At 35.8% G+C, this 24641-nt stretch overlaps 1 protein-coding gene across 3 annotated transcripts in view; it reads right to left on the bottom strand.

Annotated features, from left to right (window-relative positions):
* Nucleotides 1–24641, bottom strand: part of MED28 (mediator complex subunit 28) — a 48719-nt gene that overhangs the window by 11684 nt on the left and 12394 nt on the right. For all 3 annotated transcript variants that reach the window (XM_090376793.1, XM_090376794.1, XM_090376791.1), the window contains exon 3: nucleotides 8243–8355. In XM_090376793.1, the coding sequence (XP_090232919.1) occupies nucleotides 8243–8355 (113 nt within the window). The remainder of the gene's footprint in view (nucleotides 1–8242; nucleotides 8356–24641) is intronic.

Raw genomic sequence — 24641 nt, forward strand, 5'->3', positions numbered from 1 at the left:
TATAAAGAGATTTGGGAAAGAAGAAATCCTACATACTGAATAAAAGGTAACTCCTTGTTTTTCTCCAAAAAAATAAAGTTAGCATAAACATTCTTAGTATATAAGTGGGTGGAAAACTCTTTCAGCATCTGCAACTAAATATACATTCCAAAGTCTAATATATGAAACAGGAGCAATAATCACATAGTGGATTATCCACAGACACTGTAGAGAGGATGCAGATGCGAGATATTTCACCTGTTCAAAATAACCAATGTAGTAATAGCAATTGCCATATAGTGCAAAGAAGCCCCAGGCTTTTGCTGCACTGTGTGTGTGGGGGGGGGGCAATCACAAAATAGATAAGAAAATACAAATTATATATGGGTAACTATCCGGTTGACCTTTGAATTTCTTCACTGTCAGCGTCAACTACCTCCAAGGGCAACCTGTTCCTACAATCAACAACTCACTGGCTGAAAGAAAACTTCCTACAATCTAATCTAAACCTCAGCCTCTGTAATTTGAATTTATTTTTCTTTATAACAGTGAAAATTCCACCTTCATTTATTTTACTACTCCTCCTCAGTGCCTTATAAACCTCAATCTGGTCACCTCTGAGGTGCCTAATTGCCAATCTCACCATTCAAGCTGCTTGTCTTTGGACCCTTTCAAGAAGCTCAATGTCTGTTTTCAGATGAGGTCTCCATACTTTAACACAGGATTCCAAATGTGGTCTTAAAATTGCCTTATATCTTTGCAGGATAATGTTCGATAAATCATCAATAGGGCACCCTGGCTGCCTGTTTACACTGTTCAGAAAACTTCATATCTGCCCATATTGCAACTCCCAGATCCCTTTTTTCCTCTACTGTTTTTAATTAAACTCCACCAAAGTGTATATTTTGGGGTTGCTCTTTTCCAAATGTAAGACCTTGCATTTAAACTTAGCTGCCACTTTTCTGACCATTCTTGAAGCCTGTTTAAGTCATCCTGAAGGCAAGCTGCTTGGCACTGATCAATAATGACTCTACTAATATTTGTCTTCTCCAAATTTTTACATTACATTTTTCCATAGCCGAGTGGTCAGGAGCGGGAGTGCAGTAGCACACACTCTGAGTAGACTGGGGTTCAAGCCCCTGACTGCTGAATATGGTCGATCTGCCAACCCGCACTGGACCAGCATGGCAGATTATGGTTCATTTCCCTCACAGCATGAATTGTTGAGGAGGCTTCCATCCTGCAGTGGGTTGATAATGGCTGCACTTTACTTTTTTTTCTATCCCTTCATCTATGTCATTTATGAAAATGAGAAACAGTGGTCCAAGAACCAATCCTTGATTGTCCTCACTCATGATGTTACACCAATCTGAAGAACATCCATTAATCACTGCCATCTGCCTTGCAGCCACCCAGCAATCCATCTTAGAATCTTACAGTAATCCCAACCTGTTCAAGCTTATACAGTAACCTGTTATGAGGAACCAAGTCAAATGCTTTGCTAAAATCCAAATAAACTATTTCTAAATTGCTCCGTACATCTCGCTTGTGAGTAACTGGGTCAAATTAGCTAAGTTAGTTAAATATTATTTTCCCTTAACAAAACCATGTTGTGTGTCCTTCAGAATGCCATACCTATCCAAATGTCACTCAATCATTGCCTCTAAGATTTTTCCTACCACTGAAGTCAGACTAACTGGTCTGTAGTTACCAACTTCAATGATTCAATACACTCCCTGGCAGTCTCCCTCAAAACTACCAGGTATATGCCATCAACTCCAGGAGCCTTACTTGCCTTTATGCTCAGAAGTTTTTTTAATACACAATCATCTGTAATTATGAAATCACTAATTTTACATGGCTCGGCCTCACTGGTACAGTCTCTTCTGAGCACAAAGGATCTTTTGTCAGTAAAGATTGATGCAAAGTATTCAATTCATCCATAGTCTATCCATGAAGGTATTAAAGTATTAATATTAAATGGCACTATAGATTGGTTAACAGACATTGGAAAGTATTAGTAGTGGAAAATCATGCAAGGAAGCAAGATCATATAGCATCAGCCAAAAAAAAATTAAATTACCCATCACACCTGATCCCCTCTGATAATTTGTCTAAGATGTAGTAGATAGAAAAAAAATGTCACTGGCATATTGAGTAGTGGAAAAGCATACAACTGACAATGCCAACACATGAAAAATGTAAACTAACTCTCACTGTACAGAAGAGATGACACTTGTACTACATTAAACACAGAAAATATTTGCAGGATGCTGCAATGAAATTCTTTGCTGTCTAACCTGGAGTACAGCAGAAACTAGTAGTGTTCTACAGAAATTAAACAAATTTCTGTGGAACACAGAGAGATATTATAATGGGCTGATTGAAGTCTGGATGAAAAGATGAATGAACAGACTTTACAGTACAGTTCTACAAACTGTTTTTAAGTAATGGTGGGAAGTCAATTAGGTTTATGGTTGGTATTAAAACATTTTAAAAAAGGTAATATATGATAGCATTTCAAATGTAGAAACAAAAGCTTTTTTTAGGAGCTTGGACAAAACAAGACAACAAAGGCTTGGATGCTCAGATAAGATCCCCTTATCTGAGGAGCCAAGAGCAGAAAAGTTCAAAAGATGAAACCACTATATTAGACAGAGGATTAATTTATGCAAGTACCAAGATTCAGAAACAGGACATGACAAATTACATGTCTTAAGGTTAAAGGAAACCAGTAAGTAGTAGCTGCATTAGGAAAAACTTGTTTTAATTTGGATGGTCTTAAAAAAAGAATCTGATAAAGCCTGGGCTTCAGCAATATTAGAGGTACCTATGAGCAGAGAATAAATCGTAATTAGTATCAAAATGATTCTTATGGTAATTTTTGTATATTTTCTTTTCAACACTTTCTGTTCTACTACAATTTACATATTAATAAAAGTGAAGAATTTCCAACAGAACGAACAAAACAAAATGGGTAAACAGGATGACAAATCGTGATTGAAATTTTTGGGGGAAGTGGCTAGCCTTTTTTTGCTAATCAATAAGTTTATGTGCTTTTCAACTTTTGATGGGAAGAAGACATTCACTCAAGGAGGACTACAATCAATCAAAGCAGTAGGGAGAGTTTCCAACTAAAGTCAACAGCACCGATAACTTTAAATCAGTCTCCTGTAAAATCCTCTTCATCTATAAAATATGGAGTGAAATTACTCAGGAAATATGACTAAATTGAAGTCTGAGACAGACTTTCAGATGGGGAATGCCCTTCTTCAGTTGTGACCGGTATTGTAAAAATATAGAATATCATTTGCATGCCATGGTGGTCATGCGTGATGAAAATCGCATGCTACAGGTGCTTGAAACAATTAGCTGTTTGAAGTGGAGGCTTGTGGTTTTAGTTGCAATACTTGGGAATGCTCTGACCGCCATTTGTCAGCTAGGAGGATGGTTACCTCAGTGATGCAACATCCCCTGTTCCGGTTAAAGGAATCGCTACAACACGAGATGTGGAGCAATTCCAACCAGACACGGTGACGGTAGTGGCGGGATCAGTCAATAATTTTGATGTCACAGCGTGGAAGACCAGAAGTGCTCAGCAATCAGTGAGTGATCCACGTCTGGCAAATGGATGGCTTTCTATGCTCAGAGATCCGTTTACTGAGTCTTCTGCTGGTTTCCCCAATGTAACAGCAAGTGCAATTGCAGCAGGAAATACGGTACACTAATCCCGGGTATCAAGCGATCTTCTGTGCTATTTCTACTGCAATTCATAGAACTACTGAGTTTTTCTTTGTTTATTTCAGTTTAAGTGTTTCTGCTAATTAGCTCTACTTTTTAAAAGCATAGAAAGAGAGCCAGAAAAAGGAAAGTGCCTTTTGCTTTATTGTATATACTAACCCATATTAATTCCTACGCTTGGCCACAAGCGGCACTGCTCCTGCCTCCCTGTGGCGGGGCCAGTAACCTGGGTGGAAAAGCTAACCCCCTTAAGGTGCAAAGGAGCCAACGTGGATAAAGAAAATTATCCAGCCTTAGAGCCTTCAAGCTCAAATACCATAGATTGATATAATTCTGATGAAGGTAGTGTGCAACATAAGCACTTAGAAATAGACAACCATCAACCTGAGTATTCAATTTTCCTGATTATCCATTCCTTAACTAATCAACCAGTGAGCAAACTCTCTCCATTTATCATGCAGAGATTTCTAGAAATTGCTGCTGGATCACCTAAAATGGTCAAATGGTTACAGTCAGGGGATTTGCTTGTGGAAACTACACAGTCTTCAAGATATTCTAAAATCTAAATAAATTATGTTAAAATTATTTGAAGAGGTTTAGATCCCCCCCTCCAAACAAACCCATGCTGTGATTTCTGTATAATTCTGTTCCTGTTAAGATAATCCTGCAGTACTTCTTTAACCACTGATTCCATTATTTACCCTGTAAAAAAAAAGTCAAGCTTACAGGCTATAATTGCTCACTTTCCCTTTGATCCCACTTTTTGAATAGGGACACATTTGCACATCCCCAGTCTACAGGAACCTTCCCTAAATCCAAGGATGATTTCATAATTATCGCCAAGGGTTTGCTTACCTCTTTTGCTGCTTTTAATTTAATTGGATGGATAGATTCCATCAGCCCCTGGTGCCTTCTTTACTTTTAGCTTCACCAATTTCTCCTCTATTATCACAAAATCATTTAGCTCCCAGTAATAATTTGATATACTCCTGGTATACCTACCCCCAAAAGCTTCTTCATGCATGAATGTAAATGCAAAATACTGATTCAGTTTGTCAGAAATCTGAACAGGACCATCTTTTTTCTTCTAGTGTTAACATAATCAAATTCTTTGATATTTTTTTCTTTGCATTCTAAGCAAAAGACTTCATATAATGTACCTTAACTTGTCTAGTGAATTGGTTCTGACTAGTTTGTACTTATTTGAAAGTTTCTCTGTTCCCTGCTAATTTTTAAGGCACTATGAATAATGAAATCAAGGTTTCTCTCATGGCATCTTTAACATTCTGGTGTAGAAAATAATAATCCAAAAGATCCAGGAAGGATCTGCCACTGTGTGAATGCAGTCTATGTTTATTACATTAAAAATAAATTTTAAAACTACATCTTTCTCAGAAAATCCTACATATTATAACATTTTATGACTGGCATTATTCTACAACACGAAAAAGTCTCGGCAACCCTGTCATAATGCACAAGAAAGGGATGAATTCACTTCAAGCAGAAACAACATTCAAAACAATGGAAAAAAGATTTCAGATGAGAGAGTTTAATCTGTGGCATGTTAAGAAAAATTCATATATTATTTTCAATAACAAAACGTGATTTGGATTTTCTAACAAAAATGCATTCTGTTTATGTAGTCAGAGAGATAGAAATAAGCCTCTTCAGAAAACCAGTCACTTGAAATGGTGTGAGTTCAATTCAATATCACACATTTCTTTATGATACTGTAGCTTAAATGAAACTGACAACGGATTTTCAGTAAGTTATCTGCCTTGAATATAAATATGCTTGATTATAAAAAAACTAGTTTATATATTATTTTCAATAACAACATGTGAATATACTCTCACAAATGCACACAGTTCAAACTTGAGGAAAATTTACCCATACATATGAAGATCCACAAGGGTTTCTGTTAAGAACTGTAACTAGTTGGTTTGTCACTGGGATCTGCAAATAAAACAGAAGTCCATGCAATGGAAAAACACCATAGGTCACCACTGCCCAAAAAATTCAGGACTCGACCTTCCACTGAGAAGATCATGGTCACCATTTTTTAGGATGTGGAAGGAATTCTTCTGATGGACTACTATTATGCTACTGTTATCCAAATTTTAAGAGGGGGCCATAAAGGAACAAAGGGTATTCTTCATGACAATGCACCTGGGCCCCAGAGATTATTTCTACTGCAAAACACTTGCTTGGATATCAATTTTCAAGTATTGCTGATCTCAAGGAAGTTGTAGATGGCTTTGTAGAAAGCAGAACAAAGATTTTTTTTCCCCCTGCTATTTCCTTCTTGCCTTCAAAATGGAGCACACATACTGAACTTAAGGGTATATATATCTCACTAACGTGATGATTGGCGAAGAGGAACTAATCAACGCCCTGTCCAATAAGAAAACAATGGGAAGTGACTATTCCCACCTTTTGCCTAATTAAACCTGCCTCCTACTTCATCAGCGATGAGCTAACGAAGCTGTTTAACAGAATTTTACAACAGGGAGTCATCCCAGTTCCAAAGGCGCAAAATCCGACTGACTATAGGCCTATTTCAATCTCCTCCCCTTTTCTCAAATGCCTGGAGAAGTGTATGTTTACAGTGGTTGCCAATCAGATCCTTTCCCAGAGACCTCAGCATACACATTACACACTCTCACAAAGATCACTGATAACATGCATACAGGCTCTGAATTTGAAAACCCTTCAAGCCTGAAAGCAAGGCTATATGTTATTCATGCTGTTTTTCTGGATCTGAAAGCGGCCTTTGACTCAGTGCAAGTTAAGCCACTTATGTGCCTCCTGGAGAACTACTATGGTTTCACGGGTAATGTCTCGAAGCTCCTCAGGAATCTGCTAACCAAGAGGTGCCTTACCTTCCAAGCAAGGGAATAACTGCATCACAAAACAGGTGGAAGTCAGTATACCTCAAGGTGGATCATCGGCACTGCTTTTTTTCCGATATTTATTCTGCTAATGAACGAGATACCTGCATTTATGGTCTACGTCAACGATATTATATGTTACCTCAAGCCCGGCTAACACCTCATAGACCAGGCAGAGGAATTATCGAAGTCTGTCATCCTGAACAAAATCTTTCCTCTTTCTGTGAATAAGCTGCCTATTTTGGGCTTAAAATAAAACCTGAAAAATCCAAATATATCATCTTCTCATCTAGAGCAAAAGCAGACCTCAATCCAGCAGCCCTCCATTGCGGAGCATGTTCTCGTTGCCACTCATTCCATAAAATTCTTAGGAGCGGTAATGGACGAAAACCTAACGTATAAGGAACAAATCCAGCAGCTGCGTTTAAGAGCATTACAGGCTTTCTGGGGTATGAAACTTGATCTCTGTAGAGAGCACAACAAGGAAACAGTCAGAAAATTTCTCCTCTACTATTTTAGTTCTATCATCAGTTATGGTATTGAAGTTTGGTCAGCTGCTCCTATGTCCAGTCTGAAGACACTCTAGGGTCTGGAATTCTGGGTTCCTAAAGTGGGCCAACAATTGGGCTCACCTACCTTATACAACATCAAAATCACAGCTCTGCATAAATCTCAGATATACCCTAGGCACAGCACTTGGCATATACGAGGAAGCTCACAATGGCACTTAATCCGTGTTCCGCTGCTCTTGACTTCGTTAATATCTGGGAAATCGTAGGCTGAAATATCCCTGGTAGAGCCCCCTCAGAAACCATCCAGTGCTCTGTTCTAACCTGCAGAAGCTCTCGACTTTTAAGCAGCACTTTCCGAACAGCATCATCAGCGCGCTGAACTCTGCAAACATTGATTTGGATGTGTGGTCCAGAGATTCTGCCAGAGAAGAAAAGCACAAATCCATAGTCAAGTGCAGTCAGCATTCCTGCAATTGTCAGCGGAACTAGTCATAATTCCCAATGAAAGTTTCCAGACCGTCTCAATGTGTTGCATTGTATATATAATAACTATAAAATCTATATAATGCAATATAAGCCCTGTATAATCTATTAGCACTTTCTATGTATTTTATGTATTTGCTGTGTACCTACATAGTTTTATATAACTGAATGTAATGTGTCCAGTTAATTATGAGATTCCTCTGGTTGCCTGTAGTGGGAATCGTGTACTACATTTCTATGAATAAAGAATTTTATTATTATATTGAGAAAAGAAAAAATTAGGTTGTTGTTTCTTTATTACCAATGTAGATAACTTTTAGCTTGCAACACCAGCTGTTGTAAAATGAGATTTGTAGCACATTAGAGCTTTTGGCAGCAATGGCATAACCTTTTTTTAAAAGTAGCTCCATTTTGTTTTTCATGAAGAAGTGGCAGCTTCTTTATTATATAAAGGAAATGTATTTCTCATATATATATAAAATTGATTCATTTTTCTGTTTCAAAATTATAATATTTGGAATGGTACAAGAGAGAATCACCAATATCTAGAAATAATATCAAATAAATCTTGTTACAACTAAGGCCACTATAGTAGTTTTATTAAAAAATTTTCTGAGAAAATAATTTAATATTTACTTCAAGAATGATATGCTCAGGCTTCTGTACAGAAAGAAGGAGCCTCTTTTGCAGAAAGAAACATTCCATTTGTTTAGCCAAATCCAAGAATCGCTGAATGGTTTGTTCCACACCTGTAAAAGTTTTAATATTAAATATGCATTAGAATATAACCTAAAGCATACTCATTATGTATTTTCATGGCTGGTCATAAAAAAAAAAAATAAATAAAAAATAAAAAATTACATTGAGCAAAAGCCTTGAATCCCCCCCCCTTTGAATGGCTTAAAAATAAATAACACATTCATAATATATATATGCTCATATAAATTAATTTATTACACATTAAATTTAGTGTTTACAGAAAGATTACTCTAAAAAAGTAATACATGCTGTGTATTACTTTTTATTATACTAATAAAAAAATACTGTACATACTAATAAAAAAAATCCTACTCACTTAGTTTTGAGTGTTCAGAGTAGCCCCGCTTCCTACAGAGATCATAAACTGATGTTTACATAAGCACATTGTGTTACTGAAGCATTATTCCCTTTGTTTGAGTGTTACCAATTTCCTAAAAAAAATTTGTTATTATACCATAATATATTTGTGGTATTTTACTCCAAATTAGAGGAAAATTAAAAGGGGGCTTAGAGGGGAACAGGCATTCTGTGTGTTATCAGACACTCAGTCTAAAACATTGATAGATCCAATATCTTTCTATTTCAGAAGATTTAGGAGAAGTCCGTTTGGCCTGCCTCCCTAAAATCCACTCATGCACACCTCGATGGCAAACCCTGTTACGTCACTTAGTTGGCAACGAACATGTAGAGATGATGAAATTGTGCAAGGAGTGATGACAATTTTGGATGATTCTGAAACTGAAGAAGAAAAAGCTGCTGCTAATGGAAAAACAAACATAATTAGCCACTGTGAATCTGAAACGATGTTGTCAAAATGCATTGAGTGGTTCGAAGTACAAGAAGAAGCAAATGTTACGCAAGTGTTACTTTTGTGTAAAATTGGTAACATTGCCTCCAAAAAGGCTTGGGAGTAATGAAACAAAAGAAATTGACTGACTTTAGAAAAAAAAGTTATGTATATAATATTGTTTTCTTTTAAAGTTTTTATGACATTACTAGACCAATGTAAGTCAAAATACTAAAAATAGGTATATACTGTATGTAGATGTCTGTACTATGATTTTTTGATGACCTGGTAAAAAATAAATAATAATTAAATTTCATTAGGTTATGTATTATGTAATAAAATAAAGTTAGATGACATGGTCTATTGTGTGTATAATATTTGTAATGTACATATTCTATTATCTGTCATGGTCTCGGTCCCGTACCCTGGTGGATAATCGAAGTTCTACTGTACTTTAAAAATTGTGCTACATTTAACTGCAAATATGTTAAATTATTAAATACAGTAGATAAAAATTGAAAATATTTCATTTTTATCCATTTTACTACCAGAAGTTGATGCTTTATGGAGCCATGTAAAAAGATCATAAGACTGAGAAATCAGTTTGTAAATCAAATGTCCAGGGTCAATATTTTTTGTTCATACATTGAAATTCCATAAATTGGATGTTTGCAAACTGGGAGTTTACTGTAAATAAGTTTATTAAATGAGAGAAATATATAAGTTGATTTGAAAGTCATCTTATCTAGCCTTCTGCTGCTAGTAATGGCATCTGACAGATACTGCTTTTTAAAATTTTCCTGCTTTTTTTAAAAATTTGTAAATGAAATCAAATCTGGACAACTATCTCCTCAAAATACAACTTCAATGTACATCAGCCAATAAGGTATGAAACTCATCATACTGCAAGAATAAAGTTAGTCTTTTCTCATTCCATGACATTCAGAATCAGTTCCTCCAATAAAGTTGGTAACCCTAAGATAAGGGTTAATTTTTTCCTATTGGCCATCTTGAGAAAGATGGCCAATAGGAAAAAATAGGAAAAAAAAAGGGGGGGGGGGATCTACCCCAAACTCATCATCTTTCTATCCACTCTAATAATTTGTCTGATTATTCTTTTAATTTATTCAGACTACTCACTTCCAGATGGAAGTTTGTTCCAACAATCAATCACTCTTTGGGCTGAAAGCAAATTTTCGTATATCTATCATGCAACCATCCTTTTTTCAATTTAAATTTACGTATCCTTATGTGTGCTGTCTGAGAAAGAGTAAAAGTTATCATCATCATTTAGTTTACTCAATCCATTTAAAACCTTAAACATCTCAATCAGAACTTGCAGGTGCCTAAGTTTCCAGATGCTGCAATTAGAAGAACATTCCAACAGTCCACATCCTTCTTAAAATGAGGCTTCCAGACCTGTATGCAATACTGAAGATGTGGCCTGATCATTGCCTTATACCAGGGGTGGCCAACTTAATTTGTGATGCGATCTACTTTTTTTTCTTCAAAATGTGCCGCGATCTACCACCTCAAGAATTTCATTGCACATGGTTAAAAAAGTTAATCAGCACATATTGAAAAATGTTGTCTTTAAATTTAAATACAATTCAGAATTCTTGTTTTAAATTCATACTTATTTAAATTTTTAATTTATGTGAAGTTTGTGTCTTCATGTCATCTGCTAAGCTTTCTCTACCATTGTCAGTGTAGTACCACACAGTTGATATGTTTCTCTGGGGTTACTGCTTCCCATATGCAATAAAAATCTCGGCAATATTTTTCTTCTATTTGTTTCGTATCTAAGCGACATTAAATGGATAAGAAATATATTGAACAATATCTTCAATTGTTTTAAAATCATCCACAACTTTCTCAATTTCAGAAATATATTTCTCACTATTAAATTCAAAAACAGGATATTTTTGCAAATGAACTTGCATATTTGCAAAATGATAGAATTTTTTTTCTTTGAGATCCTTAGCCATTGCCAAAAATTGATATTTATATGCAGAAATACTACTAATCATGTCACCCACATTTTTATTTTTTCCTTATAATTCCAAATTCAGATCACTTAATTTACTGGTAAAATCTGCCAAATAAAAATAGCTAGACCACACAACCACTCTGTATCTTGTAGCTGCTGATAATCATCTCCCCTTTGATCAACAAATTTTTTAAAATTTTCATTCAACAAATTTATAAATCTCTGTAGAGACTTACTCGACTCAGCCACCCTCACATCTGTGTGTAATATCAGATCTGGTTCATTTTCATCGGGTTGCATTTTGAAAAGTCTCCTTTGAAGAGATTGTCCTCTGATGGAATTCATGATTTTGAAAGCTATGTCCATAACATTTAGTATAACACGTTACGATGCCCCTCATTGCTTTGGCTCATCTGTTGTTATTGATATGAGCTTAAATAGTGGTAATTTAATTTTTTCAATAAAATTTTTGAATGCGTTAAATATATCAAGGCCTCTAGTTCTTTCTTTTAATGAAACCATACCCTGAAGTTCTTCTCTAGTGGCAGAATCATCGAAAACCATACGAATAAATATGAGCTGTATCACTTACGTCTGTAAATTCATCCAGTTGTAAAGAAAAGGACACACAATAGCAATATGACCACGCAATTGTTCGCTCACATTTTTAGTCATCTTTTCGACGCGTTGCATTACAATATTTCGAGATAATTGCAGATCTTGAAGAGCACTTTTAATTTCATTTTTGTTCTTAAAATTTTCAAAAAGAATCTGTTATTTCTAACAATGCGTCATTGATGAATTGACCTTCAGAAAATGGTTTGCATTTTTTTGCAAGAAGATGACTCACTTTTAATCATGCTACAGTTACTTCTTACTGCTTTAGATTGTAAATTCGGTGTCATGATGTCATGAAGAAATTTTTTTGCGCAAATAATCTGGATTTAAGTTCTTTTAATTTATCTTTTCTAAGGTCACCATTAGGCGGAAGATCTGATTGGTATTTACCATGGTGTGCGTTGAAGTGCCTTTCTAAATTTCCTTTTTTGGGTCTAGCCACGGAAGCACTGCAAATCAAACAACAACATTTTTCTTTTATCATTACAAAAAAAGTATTCTAGTTCCCACTCTTGATACGTTTGACTCTTTTTCGTAGTATTCATTTTAAATTAAGGGATATTAAATTAACGTATAAGTACTCTCCAGTTATTAATATTAAGTAAGCTAAATAAGAATTCAACACATACACTGTGCTCTCCACAACATAACTGCGTGAATTTTCACTAGATCACAGAGTAGTACTCTGTGCACTAGACAAGCCTAGCTGCTGCATGGTGAAAAGAGTAGTCACGTGGTTCAACGGATTTATAATAAGCGTATGCAGTAGGGCGCATAATAATAATAACATTTAGATTTTGACTAATCTATTTTTTATATAAGTTTAAAATTCGTTGTGATCAACCAAAATTAATGCTGCGATCGACTGGTAGATTGCGATCGACTTGTTGGCTACCCCTGCCTTATACAAAGGCAATGATCTGGCAAATTTCCTACATATCATTGACAGAACCCAATGAGCCATCTGCATTGCTTAGACAACTTCATGTTGGACTGTACAATTACCCCTAGGTCTCTCATTCTCCACCAGTTTGAGTGGTGATACCACCACTCAAACTGGTGCCCATATGCAGTACTTTGCACTTATCAATTTTAAACTTCCATTGCCACTTTTCTGCACATCTGTTCAATTTTTCTAAGTTTTGTTGTAGTAGTATGTCTTGATCCTTTCACTGCCCACCCTTGTGTGATCTGCAAACTTCAACAATAAACTTAATATGCCTTCATCAATATCATTAAAAATACTGAAAACAATTATTAATAAAATTGTATTAACAATTATAAAAAAATATATATATATTGACGAGTCTGGTGACAAGGCTAACTGGATGCACAGCTTTTTCGGGAGCCACTACTAAGTAGAACTTTCTTTATTGTTTCAAATTGTGTTTTTTTTTTTTTTTTTTTTGTAACTTTCGATTTAAAATAGTAGTGTAGTTATTATTAGTGAATTTAGTCGTTCATTACCTGGCCTTTGTAATTGTTTAAGAAACTACAGTCTGCTTGTGTATCGATAAGAACGTTTGAATTTTGAAGTCATTGTACTGCATCAATAATAATACTCAAATTCTGCCATCGTACTATAAGTGATACTATAAGTGTATCTGAAGTATCACTTATAGTACTATATACTATAAGTGATACTTCAGAGATTTCTTCTACGTGTTTCATAACACTATAATCAGTATCAGAATAGGCCTATAAACTATAAATTTATAACAATAAAATGAGTCTTAATTACAGGAATTTATCAAGTAGTACATAATATAATCTAAAATAGTATAGTTTGAACTATTAGATAAGCCAGATTAGTGTAGCATTATTCTTTTTCATCTCTTAGTTTGGTGTTTTTAGAATTAAATTTAGACTAAAATCATGCCTCAGACTAGAGCAGCAAAGCAAAGGGCTCAAAATAGTGAGAATAGTAGTGGTAATGAAAAGTGATGCAAGAAAGCAAGCTTATACAGCATCAGCCAAAAAAACAGAAAAAAAAAAAAAAGTTCACCCATCTATACCATCCAAGAATTTGTCTAGTTCACCCTTCAATTTATTCAACCCATCCACTTCCACAACAGATGGAAACGTGTTCCAATAATCCACCACCTGCTGACTGAAGGCAAACTTCCACAAATCTAGGGTTTCTAAATTCCAGACATTTTTTAATCTTCGGAAACTGAGAATGTGAAATTGTGGTGCCCAAGAATTCCTGAAAATTTTATTTTATTGATTAAATATTTGCTATCTCTTTTGATAAGAATTTTTGTCCTTATTCTAGTCATAAAACACTATAATAATGAACTGTACATTGTGGTGTATAAGTAAAACACTAAAATTTAATGAGAATTAAGATATTAAAAAATAAGACTAATAGATTGATGAATGTGAACAAAAAATTTTATTTTATTGGTAGTGTACAGATGGGCAACATTATTCTATACATTTATTTGAAAATGCTGTTTGAGATTAGTATAAAAGAAACTTAATTAAAACATACAGAAACAAAATAAATAATAAGGAAAACGAATATTAGCATTCAACATTTACAATTACTGTTAAAATGAAATTTTAAAAAACACAGTGCATTAATTGCTTAGTTACAAATAAGCCTGAAGTAGAAAAATTTCTTTAATTTTTAGGTTGAAATACATCTAATTGTTAGCAGAGCATTTAATAAAATTTTTAGATTCAGTGTCAGTGTACATGTCGCTTCATATAAATTCATTTCACTTCTTAATGATGAAAAACCTTATTTGATTGGATTGGCTCTGCTTTTGTCGTTGAAATGGATATATCTCTTGCTAACTGTTTTTTAGATCCGCTTCTAATTTCCCAGGTTCCAAATTTTCCACTTCTTTGTTTGTATTATTTTCTATTTCAGGCTCTTCTATTGAAGTACACTTTTCTTTGAAAATTTGTTTCATTATCAATTTCACAGAATTTCATTTTTATTTGCTATAGCAAAAAAATCATTATTAACCTCATTTAATTTATTTGGATTTCTTAAATATCTAATAAGGGACTACCACTTTAATCCACTACCAATTTCTGTCTCCCCACTATCACCTTCAACTTTTAATTTTTTTTTTTTATACTGGGCTTTCTCTGTCTGTAGCCTTGGCTACCACATGGTTAACCCCGCCAGTGCTTTACACTCCCTACTGCTTAGTCCACCTTCTTGTGGCACTGGACAGTAAACTAGAGGTTTTTGTGTGAAAACACAGGCTCCAAGGTTAAGGAGATAAGACTTTTTTCTCTATGTTTAAAAAGCTGCTGTTTAATTTCCTTTAAAAGCTTATTACTTAAAATATAATTTTGTTTTTCCAAATTACGAAAGAGGAATCTAAAAATTTCTTCACTTTTTAGTAGATTTGCGTTGATTACTGAATGCCTCAACTGCAAGTCGCACGGGTTTTAAGTAGTTTAATATATCTTCGGAAATTTTTGGATATATGTCCTTCCTTAGATAAGAGTTTTAATTCATGTAAAGCAATTTTTATCAGTGTTAAAATCCTTAAAAATCTCTCAATCATAGTTTCTAATGTATTGAAATTTAATAAATTTAAAATGATTTGTAACTATTTTTTCTTTCATTATTATTTCTTCTTGTTTGTTGTTTGTTTGTTACTTGGTTTTTGGGAGCATTAGCAACTAAGGCCATATTGATCCGTGATATGCAGTGGTCATTCCCTGACCTTTCCGCATCCTCCGTATTTGGTGGTCACGGGCTTGAACCCTGGTTTAATCAAGAAGCATGTGCTATGCACTGCTGCTCCTGCCCACGGAGGCACCACCATTTCTTCTTTTAAAATAGTATTTCTTATCAAAGAATATTTAAACAAATTAACAATTTTTCTCATACTAGATATTACTGCGAAAACATCATCGAACAAACAGATTCTTCGTTATCAAAATCTAATTTGCTGTTTTTTTCAGCATTATATTCAGATTAAAAATTGGCTCTGTCGTAACTATCGGTGCTGTTGGTATCTTTCGATTTTTTAACATAAAATTCTTTTATCACAGTAGGATGAAGTGCGTAATTATAGCATACCTGTTGAAAGGCTGGTTATAATTTACCAAATTTTTTCATAACTGCAGCACCATCACTAGTAGTCAATTACACCTATTTCAAAATTAATCTTGAAGGATTCCAATAGGCCTTTTCGGCAGAACAATTTCTATGAATTCTTATTAGACCAAGATTTAATGAACCTTCATTGTAATATATACATGATCTTCGGTTACTGGTCCATTCATCTATGGAAATGCTCATTTTCTCATTTTAACATTTTAAAGCTAAAAATTTTTCAATACAGAGGATGTATATTTTCTTAATACTTATATACTAGTGCTATAATAGAAGATAGATTATTTAGTAGCTGTAAGCCTCTTTTAGAAGAACTTTCTTGAATAAAACTGCTCTTTATGATAGTAGGAATACAATTATTTTAGCGATAATTCCCGAGAACTATCGCCATTCTCGTGGTGAAAGCGCAGTATTTTTCTGATTGCAAGAATGTAGATCATAAAATTAGATAGAAAAGAAAATGAAATCATTATTTGCAACTTTATTTAAATAAAAATTAAGCATTTTAAAATAAACTACATAGGAGTCTGTATATTATAAAAACAAAAATAAAAAAAATCTCAATTTCTTGGAAATGCTTTTGCTTCTCACAGGAATCGTGAATTTTAAAGTTATGATTTTTTCCCGGGAATTCTCAGGAAGAACCCTACACACATCTATCCTGTAACCATCCTTCCTCAACTTGAATTTGTGCCCCCTCATGTGTGTAGTCTCAGCAAGTGGAAGAATACCATTAACATTCAGCTTACTCAATCCAGTCAAGGTTTTAAACACCCCAATCAGATCTCCCCACAGGTGCCTGGTCTCAAGATGCTGCAATTCACAGAACTGAAGCCTTTCTAGGTAAGAGCACCCTTTTGTTCCCTTCACTAATCTGGTTGACCTTCTCTGCACTCATTCCAACAGATCTACATCCTTCCTAAAGTGAGGTCTCCTGACCTGTATACAGTACTCAAGATGCAGCCTAACCATGGTCTTACACAAAGAGATAATCACCTACTTATCCTTGCTAGCAAAGTTTCTGCATATCATTGACAAAACCCCCATGAGTTGTCCTGGCAGCATGTCTGCATTACTCAGAGTATTTCATGTCTTTACTGCACAATTACCTCCTTCCCCCCAAGTCTTTTTTTCATTCTCCACTACCTTTAGTGTAGTACCACACAGCTGATAAGTTACTCTGGGTTACTGCTACCCATGTGCACTACCTTGTATTTGTCAATGTTAAACTTTAACTGCCATCTTTCAGCTCATCGACCCAATTTTTCCAAATCTTGTTGCAGTAGCTCACCCTGATGACTGTTGTTAACCACTCTGCCAACCATTGTATCATCTGCAAACTTTGACATTAAGCTTTATATACCTTCATCAATATCTGGTTCTGGCTCAATGCTCAGGGCAGAACTTCCAAAGGCAGTTCCAAGCAAAGAGAATGAGTTGATTGCAAAGGGCATGGGGAGGTTAAGTGCAAATTCGGCATTCTGATGGGATTACACGAGGGCTTGAAGAATAGGGTTGATGCCCTCAAAACATTAAAAGAGGAACCCATCAAACACTCAGCTGCTCAGGTGAATGTAGGAGAGGGAGATTTACAGGCAGCAAGGGAAGCAGGTTAGCTGAAAAATATTAGTAAGGTAACAGCATGGGGATGCAATATAAAATGAAAGAATCAATGAATGAAAGGAAAGAATGAAAGAGTGAGAGAATAGGCTGGGCACTGAATAATAGAGTGAAATAGGAATTGTGGTAAAAGGGAATGAATGTTAGTTTTGGTGGAAGAGAGTGACCCCAGCATGGGAACGAGAGCGAGAGAGAGAGAGAGAGAGAGAGAGAGAGAGAGAGAGAGAGAGAGAGAGAGAGAGAATGAGTATTATGGTAAATGGGAGTGAGAAGGAATGAAAGAAATTGGCCGCAAGAACACATATATAACAATATATTTATTAGAAATACTAACACAATCTTGACTATATACTAACAAACACTGTAGCCCCTAGCTTGCAAGATCTACAGCCAGGGCTGCTGAAGTGCCTGGGGAGAGTAGTGTAGTAAGAAAGAATTAAGTAAATGAGACAAATGCCAGCAGAATAAGTGTCTTTGAGTGTGAAAGGGTGCAAACCACATATTTACTAACCCTTAGTCTCTAGCCATTAAATTTTAATTATTGGATATTTAGCATAGTAAATACACTACATACCATTGCATCCCCCCCATGTGAGAACGAAGATGGACGTAAAAAAAAACAATTTTATAACCTAACAGAAAATGTAAGGGGGGGAAAAAATCACAAAATGTAAGAAAACACTATAAAACCAAAATGAAAGCAGAGCCATAATGGCCCCCTGCCTACACCATGCTGTTGCTAGTTAGCTGGCACAGTGTGGGATGCTGACTAACCAACAGGGCTTGCCCCTTCACGTGTGGGATAAAGCACCAGTGCAGGGACCCTTTCCCCTATGATCCTTCATTCTTACCACCTGGGTTGGTTGTTCTTGCACTCCCCATCCCCCTTTGCCTGGTGGGTAACCTCAGTTCCATCTGCCAACCCCCCCCCCCCAAGGCAGAATGGGCATTCTGCTCCAGGGTGACCCTCCTCTATCCCTCTTTTCAACCATTACTGCTGTTCCCCTTTCCTCTCTACCACTTTAATCCACTCCCACTTCCTGTCTCCCCACTATCACCTTCAGCTTTTCATATTTTTTTTACTGGGTTTTCTCTGTCTGTAGCCTTGGCTACTACAGGGTTTGCCCCACCAGTGCTTTAAAGTCCCTACTGCTCTGGATGGTAAACTAGAGGTTTTTGTGTGAAAACACAGGCCCCTAGGCTAAGAGGCCAGATGAACAACATAATCCTATGCTAATACTATACGAACACTCACCAACCTACATAAATCTGCCTTTACAGAGTTTTGTGCTCATCACATTGCTTGACGCAGAGTTGGGGGGGGGATCCCCAGAGCACAACACTATACATAGATGAATGCTTGAGCCCATGTCCCCACGTAAAGATCCTTGGTCCCACAGGAAGTAGCTACAGTTGGTGACTTGAATGTCAGGGAAATGAGGAATATACTGTGCAAAGAGGACAGGTGGAATGGGACCAGGATATGTCTGCCAAGGACTAAAGTAGATGATGTCATAGAGCAGACAGCATCTTTTAAAGGCACAAAAGGTGATATTATTGTACACATTGGTAAAAATTATATTAAAAGTATGAGATCTCAGGATTTAATTGGCAAACAGAGCAATGTTCAGAAAAAGTTGCAAATTAGGATTGAAATTGATAGTGCCTTCAATTTCAATCAATGACCCGTCTTGCATTAAGAATCTGCAGATAAAAGACCCACTAGATGGCAGTGATCACAATGTATTGATGTGGGATTTACTTAAAGATGTAACTAGTGGCAAGGGAAGAAGCTTTTGCTTCATAAAGATGACTACAGTGGTCTCAGGCATATTTTAAATTCTGTGCAGTGGGTCTAAGTGATGAAATTACTTCAGGGATTTTATCATAGAAACTATCAGGCTTTTTATGCCAAAAGATACAGTTCAAGGAATAGACCTAAACTTATGTCAAATGAATTAATGAGACTTGTGACGGAAAAGGGAAAAAAAAAAAAAAAATACATTGGATGCATATAAATTATCAAATGATATACAGATACCTATAGTAGACAAAAACTAGTTTGCAATCAAATTATGATAAGGCAGATTATGATAAGTCTTTGTCAAAGAATGCAAAGAAAAGCAAAAAAAAAAAACTTTAATTATGTAAACAATAGAAGGATTGGATCACATTGGTCAAATGGGTATGCTGCATCTACATTCACATAGGAGGAATTTTTTAGGTTTGGGGATGCAATAAGCGATTCAAATTCTGGCAGAGAGCTGAATGATTTTGTGATAACTGAGAGGAAAGTGGACGAGAATTTCTTGAAGCTGGATGTAAAAAAAAAAAAGGCAGCTGGGGTGGATAGGATCTATCCAATTGTTAATTGGATTCAGTAGAGGTTCCTATAAAACTGAAGATGTGCAAAAGTATCCCCAATTCACAATGTAAAATCAAAGTGAGACATTAATTATAGACCTATCAGCATGACTTCTCTTCCAAGGAGAATAATGGAGTCATTAGTAAAAGAAAAAAAAAATGATGCAGGCCCATCTAGACAGGATTGTAGTCTCAGCGTGGATTTATTAAGGGGTGATCTTGTCTGGCCAATCACATTGGTTATTGTAATACAGTAACAAAGCAACTGGATGCAAAAAATAATTCTTACCTGGATTTCAGAAAAGCTTTTGATACTGTTACACATAAAAGACTATTATACAAATTGGAGCAGTTTGGTATTAAGGAAAAATTGCTGTAATGGATAAAGAGGTGGTTGAGTGGGAGAAGACAGTAAGCTATTATCAATGGGCACTGCTCTTCTTGGACTAATGTGATTAGTAGAGTCACCTGGGTTCAGTGCTGGGCCCATTATTGTTTTCTATATTTATTAATGATATTAATGAAAGCATACCAAGCTATTTTTATTACAAAAAATGTTACCTGTTTCCCTGACAATAGAATCTCCCAATAAAACTAGATCATCTTCAACCAGAGCATGATCTGGGACCCGATTTGGGGGGGGGGGTGCATCACTTGGCAGGTCAGGAGATACTCGAATCCCTGATGAGCTCCCAGTTACTTTTGTTTCTAGGGAAAGCACTTGTTTCTCCAGTGATTCAAATTCTTCTCGTAACGCACCAAGTTGTAACTTGAGGTCAGTACACTCCTTACACTGGTTGCAAAATGATACAATATTTGAAGAATCAATGCGCAAGGCATAATATGATATGGGTTTAAATTAACTACATAATATCGGTGAAAATACACATAGTTTACCCATAAATTAAACTACGTACATAGTGTGAAGGCATCGTTTTTAATTGTATCTCATATTGTGGCTACCTTCACAATGAGATACCAGGTATTGCACTACTTTGAATAAGTAACACTTCTCTAGTAGAGAAGACTACTGTTATTTATCCTCAGTGTATACCACCACCCAGACGGTCACCGTTTCAAAGCTGTTGGCCTATCATCAGTAGGTGGGCAGGTACCCTGATAATGCAACATGCCATCACAGTTGCGAAGTGGTTCCACAATATGAGAGATGCCAAATGGTGTAAAGAATGATACAATATTTGAAGAATCAATGCGCAAGGCATAATAATATGATATGGGTTTAAATTAACTATATAATATTGGTGTAGATACACCATAGTTTACCCATAAATTAAACTACATACATAGTGTGAAGGCATCGTTTAGACATCGAAGCTACAATATGAGATACAATTAAAAAAGATGCCTTCACACTATGTACGTAGTTTAATTTATGGGTAAACTATGGTATATCTACACCGATTATCGATATTATATAATTGGTTGCAAAGAAAAGAATTGCCAGATGAGCTAGGTCTGTCCACTAGAACAGCCTTAGAAAATACGCGTGCCACAGGCTATACAAACGATGAAGTTGCAACTCACACTGGAAATGCCTGCAGACATTTCTGTTCGAGTCCCGATATTCCCGGACTTTGTATTGTAAGTGGATCTTGTAACAACCATAATTTAAGTAAAATTTGAACTTTACAAAAAGATTACGAAATTTTAATTTATGTTAACAAAATATTGCAGATATTAAATTCTTGACAAAACTTAAATCACTGAAGCTAAATTTAAGCTACTGAATGAAAGTTAAGAAATTCCCACCAAAATATCAATAACAAAGGCTATCTGAATAAGCTATCAAAGGCTATCTGAATTACCGTATTTCCCCATGAATTTGGGGAAATACGGTAATTTGGGGTCTAGAAATTTGTGGTCCAAAAACTGGTCCTATACAGTGCATCTTATACAGTGGTTGTAGATTTTTTTACTTGCATTTCCCGCTTTTTCACACTTGTTGTCTTTCTGCTCATTGTTTCGCACTTGTTATCGGTATATTAGGTTAAGTTTTGCCACGTTCTGCCCAGAAATGGCTCAGAAAAGATTTTGTTACAGTGCTGAATTCAAGTTAAAAGTGATCCAGTTTGCAAAAGTGAATGGAAATCGTGCTGCTGAACGTAAGTTTGGTCCTCTTCCAACTGAGAAAACAATCCGAGACTGGCAATGGGAAGAAGAAACCCTACTGAAAACGCCATGGCAGAAGAAGGCCATGAGAGGCAAGTCAGCAAAATGGCCTGATTTAGAGAGAGAATTGAAGACATGGATTGAAGAGCAAAGGGCAATTGGAATTCCTGTGTCCACAAAGATGGTTCAGCATGAGACAAGAAGAATTGCTGATGAAAACGAAGTTACTGATTTCAAAGGAGGACATAATTGGTGCTTCAGGTTCATGAAACGGAATGGACTAAGCATGCGTACATGCACCACACTTGCCCAAAAGATGCCTGAAAGCTATGAGCAGACAGTCCTTGAATTTCATCGTTTTGTCATTCAATGTCGGAAGACATCAGTTTGAGTTGGGACAGATTGCAAATATGGACAAAGTCCCCCCTTCAATTTGATGTCCCAAGTAACAGAACTGTTGATAAGAAGGGGGTGAAAACTGTAACTGCAAAGACAAGTGGACATGAAAAGAGCCATTATACAGTTGTTCTAATTTGTTGTGCCATCGAACCAAGCTGCCTCCTATGCTGATTTTCAAACGCAAAACAATGCCAAAAGAAGACATTCCTCGAGGAGTGATTGTCCACGTTCATGACAAGCGTTGGATGGATCAGGATGGGATGAAGATCTGGTTTGATAAAGTTTGGAGCAGGAGACCAGGTGGGCTCTTACGCAAACCTGCCCTATTAATGCTTGATCAATTCAGGGCACACATAACAAAAAACACAAAGAAGATTGCTGCAGAGCAAAAAACAAAACTTGCTGTCATGCCTGGAGGCTTGACATCCCAGCTCCAACCACTTGATGTCAGCATTAACAAACCCTTCAAAGCTGCCATGAGAGATGAATGGAACCAATGGATGAAGTCTTCTGCGGACAATTTGACACCAGCAGGAAGAGTGAAGAAACCAACTATAGGAGAAGTTTGTACCTGGGTGAAAAGATCCTGGGATAATATCAAGATTGAGATCATTGTCGGGTCATTTAAGAAGTGTGGCATTTCAAATGCCATAGATGGAACTGAGGACGAGGCAATATATGAAGACAGTGATTCGTCATCAGACACAGATGAGGACAAGCTAATGGACGGGAGTTTTGACAGTGAAGAGGAGTTGTATGAATTTTATGATGAATAAAACTTGAGTTCAATAACTTTATGTAATACATTTTTTTTTCGAATTTCGGGCCCCAAAATTAAGGTGCGTCTTATACATGGGAGGTACGGTAAGCTGTAGCTTTCCAAATACTTTACAAATTAAAACTTACAATATACTACGGAATTTAAATTAACAGAGCATTACAGGAAATATACTGCTGATAAAACTTTTAACCACTATGAAATTAAATTTAAGCTACCCAATGAAAGTTACAAAGTTCCTGCCAAAATATCGATAGCAAAGGCTATCTGAATATTAAGCTGTAGCTTTCCAAATACTTATCTAAATACAGAAATAAAGTAATCTATGTGATTATAGCAATTTAAACTATATATTAATTACAGTTTAGTATATTAAAATTTAAAAAAAAAAAAAGTATAATCTGTGTAAAAGTGAATTCCTGTCAAAATGATCCTGCAATTCTTCTTTAACCACTGACTTCATTATTCTCCCAGGAACAGATGTTAATCTTACAGATCAGTAATTACTCATTTGCCCATCTCCAATCTAATAGTACCTCCTCTGAATCCAAGGATACTCTCATAAAGGTTTGCTTACCTCTCCTATTGCTTCTTTTAACATAAGCAAGATAGATTCCATCAACCAGGTGTTTTGTTCACTTTTGGCTTCAACAATTTCTCTTCCACTTTCTTCTCAGTTATCTCAAAATCATTTAGCTTTCAGTTATAAGTTGGTACACTTCTGGTATTTCCATCCCTAAAAACTCTCTTCATGTGTTGATGGAGATGCAAAATATTCATTCGTCTGTAAGCAATCCGAATAAGATCGTCAACAATTATGACATTTATATCCAAAGGGCCAATGTGGTTCACCATCCTTTCCTTCTAGCAGTATCATGCATAAGCAAAGAATTCTTTGCCTATGTATGATACTGCTGTTTCTTTGCATTCTTTGCAAAAGGCTTCTCATCATCTACCTTTGCTTACCTAATCCCTTTAGTGACTTGGTCGCAGAGTAATTTGTACTTACTGTAATTTTCTGTGCTCCCTAATAATTTATAATCATTCTGTACATTTTATTTAACATCTAAATTCCATACATTTTATTTGACATCTGACATTAATTTAATTGACATCTGACATTAAAAACTTAGTAGCATAAACTAAGTTTAAATTCCTTATAACAACTAAGTGACTGGTGAGGAAAACGAAGGGGTGCTCTTACCAAGAAAGGCTTCAGTTCTGCAAATTGGAGCGTCTGCAGACTAGGCACCTGCTAGGTGATCTGATTGAGGTGTTTAAGGCTTTGAATGGCTTGAGCAAACTCAATGCTGATAAGATTCTTCCTCTTTCTCAGGCTATATACATGGGGGAACATAAATTCAAATTGAGGAAGGATGGTTGCAGAATGATGTGTGGAAGTTTGCCTTCAGCCAACAGGTGTTTGATTGCTAGAATAAGCTTCCATCCATTGGAAGCTTATTCTAGCTACCAATGGATGGAAGTGGATAGTTTGAATAAATT

This window comes from Mastigoproctus giganteus, chromosome 1, assembly GCF_048544385.1.
Source record: "Mastigoproctus giganteus isolate SK-2022 chromosome 1, ASM4854438v1, whole genome shotgun sequence".
NCBI lineage: Eukaryota > Metazoa > Arthropoda > Arachnida > Uropygi > Thelyphonidae > Mastigoproctus > Mastigoproctus giganteus.